General features: G+C 38.6%; 2 protein-coding genes across 4 annotated transcripts; one reads left to right on the forward strand and one right to left on the reverse strand.

Moving 5' to 3' along the window:
- Positions 1-527: 527 nt before the first annotated feature.
- Positions 528-2,353, forward strand: LOC112452723. Its single transcript, XM_025013073.1, has 3 exons — positions 528-736; positions 1,057-1,218; positions 1,350-2,353. The coding sequence occupies exons 1-3, from the start codon at positions 670-672 to the stop codon at positions 1,574-1,576; spliced, it is 456 nt and encodes a 151-aa protein (XP_024868841.1). The 5' UTR covers positions 528-669; the 3' UTR covers positions 1,577-2,353.
- A 204-nt stretch (positions 2,354-2,557) lies between these two features.
- On the reverse strand, positions 2,558-9,229 carry LOC112452721. 3 transcript variants are annotated; one of them, XM_025013069.1, is made up of 5 exons: positions 8,503-9,229; positions 6,768-7,081; positions 5,232-5,789; positions 4,460-4,796; positions 2,558-4,385 (listed from the first exon to the last, which is right to left on the reverse strand). In XM_025013069.1, the coding sequence occupies exons 2-5, from the start codon at positions 6,972-6,974 to the stop codon at positions 4,261-4,263; spliced, it is 1,227 nt and encodes a 408-aa protein (XP_024868837.1). In that variant the 5' UTR covers positions 6,975-7,081; positions 8,503-9,229; the 3' UTR covers positions 2,558-4,260. The 3 variants fall into 3 exon arrangements, with proteins under 3 accessions (XP_024868837.1, XP_024868838.1, XP_024868839.1); XM_025013070.1 differs by having other exon boundaries at positions 6,768-7,091; XM_025013071.1 differs by lacking the exon at positions 6,768-7,081 and having other exon boundaries at positions 8,503-9,228.
- Positions 9,230-9,625: the final 396 nt, after the last annotated feature.

The raw sequence follows: 9,625 nt of genomic DNA on the forward strand, positions 1-9,625 counted from the left end.
AGCATAAAAATTATTTCAATTTTTTAAAACTTCAGTATATACGTCCCAATATTTTTTAGGTCGCACGCTTATCTTTCGATATTTAATTATTTCGAAATGATTTTGAAGTATATTAGTATATAATAAATATAGATTTACTTTATTAGTAAGACACCCTTTATAAACAGCTGGATGAGAGGTCAGAGTACACCACGTTAATTGTAATTAATTGTGATAATTAAACAATTATGAACACGACGTATAAAACATATATAGAATGATTCCAATATGACTCCGGGAATTTTATATATCATTGAAGAAAGCTCTTCAATATTTATTTGCAATATTAAACATATTATGGAGTTTGCAGCTATTTGTAGTTTTTTATGTCAATAATCTTGTAATAATATTGCCCTCGGTATTTGATTATATTAGACAATTAAATTATTCATTATAAATGTTGCCTGAGGCTTTTTTAGCGAGTAGCTTGCTCCGGTTCGTTTTTTTCTGAGTCACCCGGTATAACTACTGGAGGGCTAGCGCAGCGCGCGGTCAGTTGTGTCAATTATAGGCGTGGACATATAGAATATATAAAGAGTATTTGGAGGCATTGAATCTCTCGCTCCTCGCTATCGTGAGGAGTTTTCGTAAAGCAAAGAGTGCTAAGACGTTCCTCACACTTTCCCCGAAATGGCCATCGGAATCCGCTTTTCCTTTCTCGTGACAGCGTTGCTCTTTATTTGCTGCATCCAAGAAGGTATATAAAGTCAGATATCTGAAAAATATTTAAGTATTAATTAATATTCTTATATTAACCTTCAAATAACCTTCTCCGGGATCGAGATTACGAATACTTGGCGCGCATTTGCGTATCGTCGGTGTTCTTACGAAGATTTGCGCGTAACTGCGATAAGAAATTTATTTCACAAACATATTCCTAACCTCTTTATAAAATAAACTTTATATAAAAACAAGCATGCATTAGAGAGTATTTAAATAGACGGTTTAGAATATTGGGGGGTATATACTTGCAGTTGGAAATAGCAAATCGCTTCGAACGTTGCCGTATTCTTTTAGGTCTTTCTATCAAATGTTGGGTATGCAGGTCAGACTCGGATCCGAAATGCGCGGATCCGTTTGACAATTCCACAGTGCCCATTACAGACTGTAAGCAGGAACCCGACTTGGAGCACCTGCCAGGCGTAAAACCAACGATGTGTCGTAAAATTCGTCAAAAAGGTTATTTACTTATTTATAATATAGAATTATGCAGTTGCACATACCAGCTAATATACAAAAATATAAATCTGTTGTTCGTCGATTTTATCATTGCACCCCTGTATTTCGTATGAATTATTTTCGTTTTACAGTTAACGGGGAATGGAGATATTTTCGTAGCTGCGCTTACATGGGCGAGCCAGGGATCGCGGGTGACGAGCGATTTTGCTTAATGCGAACTGGAACGTACAATATATTTATGGAATACTGTACATGCAATAGCAAAGACGGTTGTAACTCGGCGCCCTATCAATATGGCAATTTGTACCTCTTGTTAATCGGCCTGATAACAACCGTTCGATACGTATTCGGCGTTTAAAGAAGTCTAGCCAAAGATTCTTAACAGATCTGATTCACTGGATAGTTTAGATTTCCGTAACTATCTTTGCAGTTCAAGATTCACTTGTACTTACTCAATACTCCTCTCTCATTTTTACACATCGAACGTCAGGAAAGACGCAAACTCCAGCAATCAAATATACATATAGATATCGTAGTTTTTACTATGCAATTTTATATGCAATTTTTATAATTTTTTACGCAATCAAATGCCTTTTTATATCTTTAAAATATCAACGATGGCAATCTTTAATATTTAGAAGAAGGAATAACTTCCAGGAAGTCAATAATTTACCTTGACTTAAGCTACATTTTATCAATAAATTACATATTTTCTAGAAATATATTTTTACTGCTATACAAAAAAAATGTATATTTGTACTATTTTTTTCCATTGTAATGTTACTATAGTACAAATTATGAATCTTACTAATATCGAATTAGTCGATTATTACAACCCCAGATATTAAGGATAAGACTGCTAAAACCGTCCAGATTAATCATCGCGATCAATTTAGTTTTAGCGCGGCATTTTGCCATTTTCTTATGATTTTTGTATATATTTTCTTAATAATTAGCCTTTTACTGCCATACAATATAAACAAGGCATGATCTGTAACATTGTATCACCGACGTACTTTATTCGTAAATATAAAGCACAATATCATTCAATATATTGTGCTCAAAATTTACTATATGAAGTTGTTAGACGATTGTATATGAAGTTCATATAATAAAATGATTTTTGATAACTGGATATTATCTTGATAAATATGAAGGGAGCTTTCCAGCAAGCGACACAAGTCGACACAGGTATCGTTTTGTCTTTGTTACTCATTGCCAAAAAAGAAAGATAGAACGACGTTTGTGTCGGCTTGTGTCACTTGTTGGAAAGCTCCCAAAATCTGAGAAACTTTATCGAGCTTTTTATTCGTCGCAGGAGAATAATAAAATTTATAGGTAATATGAGATATATTTATAAATAAAGTTAGTTTCTGCGTCTTAGATACAATACAGAAGTAAATAAAAATATTATTTTTAACAAAATGTATGCGTACTTTTTGGTGTCAGCAATTACAAACATACAAATATTCCTTAAAATACCGTCAAAATATGCATTATGATATTTAAAACAATCATAGAGAGTTATAGAAAACATATTGACTGATATTACATAATTTTATAAATACTTTGGAATTTTCTTAACTATTTTTTTTTGTGGTATTCTTTCTTTTATTTGAACTGTAAAAGCACTGAAAATATTAATACTAATTAATTCATACTTAATGTCTGAAAGAGTACACACAGAAAAATATCATTCTACATCAGCCAAAGAAAGCAATTACTTATTTTATTTTATTTGTTTTAAGTAATAGTTTTCTTCAACAAAGAATATTTTCTTAACAATAGTTTTAAGATAGACTTGGCACAAATCTTAGAAAAGCTTATCGTTTTGTGTTCAAAACAAGAATTTATTCTCTTCTTTCAAGAATATTATGTATTTAAATATATGCTTCTCTCCCGTAAACTGTATATAGTAAGTAAACCAAATTCTTGTATTAATTAAATATTTTTGTTTGAAGTACTAGACTTAAATTGCTAAGATCCAGAATATGCTTTGAGTAAATATGATGCTTGTGATGCCTTTATGGTAGATTTGCGGGTATATACTTATCAAATACTTAGAACAAGTAATATTTACTTGTAGGTAGTATGTGTTTTTCTGTGTGTACGGTGCAATTATATAACAAATATATTTTGCAATTTTTGAGGTCTTAATATTGACATACTTTATGTTAATAAACGTACATATAAATAATGATTGATAAAAAAATATTTCGATGTATCACAATTGGAAATAGCTTTTTGTTAATATCAATTCCGAATATTGATCGCTGTTACTCTATTTCTAGCTAGCGCGGTAATAAAAATGAGCATTAAAAGTACATATAAAACTAGTCAAAAATTTATCGTTATTAAAAGATATATCATCTTTAACGACACACTTTCGTAAGCAATTACATATATGAGCGTTTAATTCATATAAAAATTATTATGTCTGTGTCGAAACAAAATATCAATTAATACTAAAGTAACATGGCGATTTATTCTCGTGATCTTATGAAATATGATATGTTGTACTTGTTACGATTATCCATTTTACCTATACGCTTAGACAATATTTATATGCTTATAGACAACAGTTCTTATTTTACGGACGGTTACATTGATCGGATTTCAGACAGAAACATTGAGTTTTCTCCTTTGCGGAATCAAGGACGGGTTAAAATTGGCAAAGGTTTTGTACATACAGAATATGTGCAGTCGAAAATTGTAACTAGATTCATGCATTTAAAAATAGTTTCCTCTTGTAAAGTCACGTAATTTCTCATATAAAATCAGTAGGGGGGTCATAGACGTCAGCATGTTCAGCTCAAGAAAGATTTACATAGACGTTTGCATTCGTATACGTTTCTATGGTATTCTTTGGAATAGCCTTATCGATCGGTGTCTTAAATATTTATGGCATAGCGTATAGCGCTCTCGTTTTCACGCTGTTGTGACTCTATAAGATATCTAAGAGGAAAGTCGTTCAATGGCTGCGGTTTTCGTAATGTTGAATAAGTTGCCGACTTCTCACGCGCCTTATTATTATTTTTTTTTTTATTCAAACGCCTGCCACTTCGTTATCTGTTGTCCCGGTTTCGCCAGAGCTTGCTTCCAGTGTTCGCCATAAGTTCCACCGACATCAGGCCCGATCACAAAGTGGCCTACGGGAGTCTTCTTGCCTAAATAATAGTAAGAGCAATACGATATATATCGGTGTTTTATATTTTATAAAGGTAAAACTTTTAAAGCTTACCCATTTTATTCTTTGAGACGAACTTCACAACGAAGCTTACGTCGTTGAGCGCTCCTTTGTACGGATTGTCGGCGACGACTCTCGCCGCCTCCGGCGAGAATTTCATAGACACCGTCGGTACAAATCGATCGCTCTTCCAGAAATGTGTTACTCGACCGTTGTCAACAACCGACATCTTCAGATACATCTGTCCTTTTAGACCCTCGTGCTCATGCATTGTCTGAAGCGAACATCTCAGACGGTTCAGAGACAATATTAGCTGCCCGCCACTGTCTTCATCTTTCTCGCCCTTCGATAGACATAAGGACAATTCAACTTGTCCCTTCTTATTCTCTTTCTGAAAGAATATTTTATATATTTTGATAGAAAAATTAGATAAAGAGTATAGCGATGTATATCACAGAGGAAAATTTCAACATTTATAACAAATAAACGCGCACCTATTATATACATTTTTTATTAATATATATGTATATAAAGTGACACCACAGCTATTTCCAAAGAATTGTAAAAGTGAAAAAAGTAGATGTAATTTTAATAATCAGGATTTTATCATGAAAATGAGATTTATCTTTGAGAAAATTTCTACGTTAAAAGTATGATTGCGCAGTTACACAATAATTGGGAGTGCGTACGATATCGTTGTATTAGCTGAAGAGTAAATTTGCATGTACATTGCAAATAGTGTATTCAGCTCTTCTTCATTCAGAAATGGCGTAACTGTGGTTTTTGCGACCGCAGTGCCAGTCGTTACGAAGCTGCGAAAACTTACTCTTTCCTCGGCACCTGAGATACCACTGGCAATCGGTCGTAGTGGTTTCCACAAGTCCCCTGTGGACACATCGCTGGCGTGCTTCGACTTTGGCGGTTTGCAAACGAAGTTCTTCGGGTCAAGTGGAATTGTCGTTGCGCCAACGGTTCGTCTCTTGTCGTAGGCTCTTCTCTCCACGACCGTGGGTTCCGCGAGTTTGTCGGAATTCTTGCCGAAGAACTGGCTGAGGAGTTTGCAGTTCTTGGTAGAATCCTGATTATCGGCAGAAGTGCTCTGACCTTCCTTCTTTTTGCCGCCCTTCTTTGGCAATTCTTTAGTGGGCGACGTTTTATCCGAATCCTTCTTTTCAGTCGCTATCAGAGGCTTGTCCTCGAGAACCGCGTAGAGAGTCGCGACGATAAATCTAGATCCGTTAATTTCTTCCTCCACGACCTTTGATTTGCCAAACTTTTGCTTGGTTTCTTTGCGCAGAAGGAAAACAAATTCCTCGTTCCACTGTGGCCAGGATTCATTCCTCGACGTGGTCTCGAACTTTTCCTTTCCAGGAATCAGCTTCACCTGAAAAATTACGATTGTCAGTTTCTTCAATATCTGATAGCAAACTCCGATTCATAATTTATCGCTCCAGTTTTAAAGTGGAAATATATAAGAATAAAACGAGAATAAAAAGTCAGAGAGAGAGAGAGAGAGAGAGAGATAGACACAAGCAGTAAAAGAAATTAATAGATTCTGACTTGTACTTATTTTGTGGCGAGAATCAATTTTCTAAAGAGAATTCTTTGAATTATAAAATGTTCATTTCTAATTCATCGATATATTCCAACGGTATAAGAAGAAAATTCATATTCTCTGTAAGATTGAATTTACGTCCAGTCGTAAATAATGCAATCAAGTTAGAAATATTTTTATGCCACCACTACTGCAGCAGACATTTCGTTAACGATCCGTGTATACCGCGTGCTCCCGAAATATGTTGAAGCGTTAAATTGATTTCTGCCACATAATATGCAGGTGTTTAGCGGGACATAAGTTGTCCTACTCGCGCGACCACGTCGAAGGAAGTCGTAAAGAACATTCTCTCGCCAGCCAATAGGATACTACAGTTAATGCCGGACTTCTATAATGCGTTACTCATATGGAATTACGTAATCACAGATAACACCCAAGAGTGCTGCGAGCGTCTCCGCCTCACGCGTAATTCAGGCTCGAGTACGACGGAGCGTAGCGGAGCGCGATCTTGCAGTTTGCATAGAAGTGTTGGCATCGTCTGGCATCTCCGACGCACATTTATCGAACGACATTGATTACTTCACTTCAGATCTTATTGGTGCATACAAAATTAAATTAACTATGTGTACGAAAAAAATTTTTTTTAATTGAATTATCGTATTAAATCCATTGATTAAAATTGTGGATATGTTCGTGGCGCTAAATGTGCGTGGAGAATACGAACCGTTGACGAGATGACATACGCGCTTCCTGTTTGCTCAAATGCGATCGATCCACATTCTCGAGCCATTTTCTCGTTTACTCTACCTTCACGACATAGCTATTGACTCTGGTGAAACCAAAGTTCTGTGGCAAGTGCCTGGCACCGAGCACGGTGACGTTCAATGTCTTGTCGTTCGGCGAGTGCACGATCTTGATGCCGATTTCCGGCTCCAGATTCACCGTGCGATCCAACGGCGTCGACACCGTCTTCAGGCTGTTGTCGATGAAATTCCTGATCTTCGCCAGCGCCATGTTCGCGCAATTGTCCTTTCGAATTCCCAATTACGGCTTATCGGCAAACGAGCGATCGTTTAGATAACGGTCGATCACCACGGGCTCGGTAGCGTTGTCCGCGAACGCTGCAAAATTCTATCGTGAGCGTTTTATTATGAGCTAGCTGCACAGGCGCACGCTAAAGGTGCGCTATTAATACACGCATATATATAATACGCCGTCATGCTCGCGGTTGTCCAGGAGATACGATTTTCGGAACGGCGCGTGATTATTTGCCGTGGATAACGACAAGAATTTCTGCAGATAACGAGATCTATATGTTCATTGTTATCATCTTGAAGCTATATAGTAATGACGGGTATTAATACATTGATTACTTCAATGTTTTATCAGCTCCGCTTGTCATGTTTGACTGATAGGAATAATTCCTCAAAATTACTTTATAAAAAATAGGGAGAAGTACCTCAATTATTTTTATGCTCGATTTTATATCGTGCGATGTAACGTTACTGTTATTCTACAACAGAGAGTAAATCATTTTACAGACTTACAAAATGTTTACAAAACAGTTATTACCAGAAAAGTATTAGAACAATGCTCCGGGGCGATTCTTTTGACTTTCGATCGTAAAGCGTGATCGTAAATTTTTCGCTCGTAAAGCAGCGTGCTTTCTCTTCTCATCGGGAAACACAATGCTTCCATCACCACCAACAAGTGATTATCAGCTGTTCTGAATCGACAATGGCCGGCTCGGCCCTTTCGCTCCCAATAAAGCCGCGCGCGTGCAAGAACAGGACATTCGAGAGCATCGAAGAAACGAGCTGTATAACGCGATCGAACTTTCCCCGAGAAAAAAGAAGCTTCGCCTCTCCTCGCGACCACGCCGTCGATCGATCCGGAGCATTGAGCCGCTATGCCACGACCGCTCCGGAGTGCCGGGAGGAAAATCGCGTTTGCCGAGACCCGGCGGCGGCACCGACCTCGATTATCGCATCATTAACTAAGGAGAATTGACGAGACAAATGCGATAGGGACGCTCGGCGTCTCCCATCTTCTTAATAGAGACTTCAACGCTCGGTGTGTCATCCGGAGTAGGAAGGAAAAAAACAAAGGCGATAATTTCTAATCTTCTTCCTCCGTGTTGTCTCGCCCATAGATTGAATGAAATTTTGCTCCAACTATATTAGTCGAATGCTTTATACAGCATATTCTTCGCGTTTCTCGCGAAGCAACGGTAACAGTAGCGGAAACGAATATCCTTTTTATTTTATTTATTCTCTTTAATTGCTTAGTTAATGTAATGGCAGCAAAAACAAATATTTTTATTTTGTTTTTATTTATTCTCCTTAATTGCTTAGCCAACGCGTTTTCTCGTTATTATCGGAAACATCTGAAAACGATCCGTTATATTATCTCCTCTCTAATTCGACGCGAGCGTGCGCGGTTTCGAATTACTGAGACACGAATTACAATGCACCGACTCGGGTGACGCGTCAGGTAGCTTGTTCCACACGCGCGACCCGCGAAAAGCAAAACTTGCACGTACCATAATCGCGATCCCGGCGATTCGGAGCAATTTGCTGCTGGCTGCTGCTGCGACGGCCGGCTCTCAGCGTCGGTCGAGATCCTCGGAGCGAAGCAGGAAGAGGATCGTTGTCGACCGGCGAGCGGCAACAACGGTCTAACGTCGAGCCACGTCTGGTGGATCTGTGATTGGCGAGGGTGCCCCGCGGCTACGATCTTTCTGTCGATGGCCAACGGCGTCAGACGCGCGATACCATGGTCACACTGGATGCGATCGAACGTGTACAACACGCACCACCACCTTCGTCGCCGCCGATCGCCGGGAGGAATTTTGCCGAGAGGCTTTCACCGCACACGCCGTCGTGGTCCGCAATCGCGTTCGCAGCGCATTGCGACGCACCGGGATCAACTTGGACGGTCATCAACAGCCGTCAACGAGATGCGTGGGACCCCATGAATGGCTGGCTTCGTGAGCGGATTGCGCGCGTGTGCGATCGTTATTGTAGTCGTGACAGCAGAGTCGTCTCGGCTCCGTTTGCGCGCGACGCGCCGCCGTGCGTGGTATGCAGCTTGCTTTCGCGTGGGTTCCCTTTATAAGAGACCAACGTGGCCGGTTTACAGTGGCGGATCGTAACAAGGCATTTTCCGATGGGCACCAGTCGGACAGAAATTTATAAAAGAACAGACGACGCGCGTGAGAAATTTGCCAAAAAGGATATGTACCGTCTCGCGTGTGTCATACATGCATTACAACACGTACGGATATTTTAAAAGATTTTTTTCGCTTATTTTATCGTACAAAGTATATGTAATTAGTAGTATTATTCTGCTTAATATATTTAATACATACAATTAAATCCTGTCGTGATCACGTCAGATGGTTAATTTTAAAGTTAAAATTAATTTAAAAATTTTTAATTTAAAATTAACTTTAAAATTTTTATGCTTTGAAACTCCAATATTTGCAACTACGATCGTACGGTACTGTCATAAAAGCCGTTACCGTTGAAGTAGGGGGATTTACTTGTACCCGCCATCGTACATCGTACACCGTCTCTAGATTGGTAAAGTGGTGGTTGTGGAGTGACGCCTGTTGCGCTCACAAGGTCGCACGCTCACATTGTGCGTTGCTGTGTATGTGCAGA

The sequence above is a fragment of the Temnothorax curvispinosus genome, unplaced genomic scaffold (genome assembly GCF_003070985.1).
Source record: "Temnothorax curvispinosus isolate PA1 unplaced genomic scaffold, ASM307098v1 QBEX01003650.1, whole genome shotgun sequence".
NCBI classification, from domain to species: Eukaryota; Metazoa; Arthropoda; class Insecta; order Hymenoptera; family Formicidae; genus Temnothorax; species Temnothorax curvispinosus.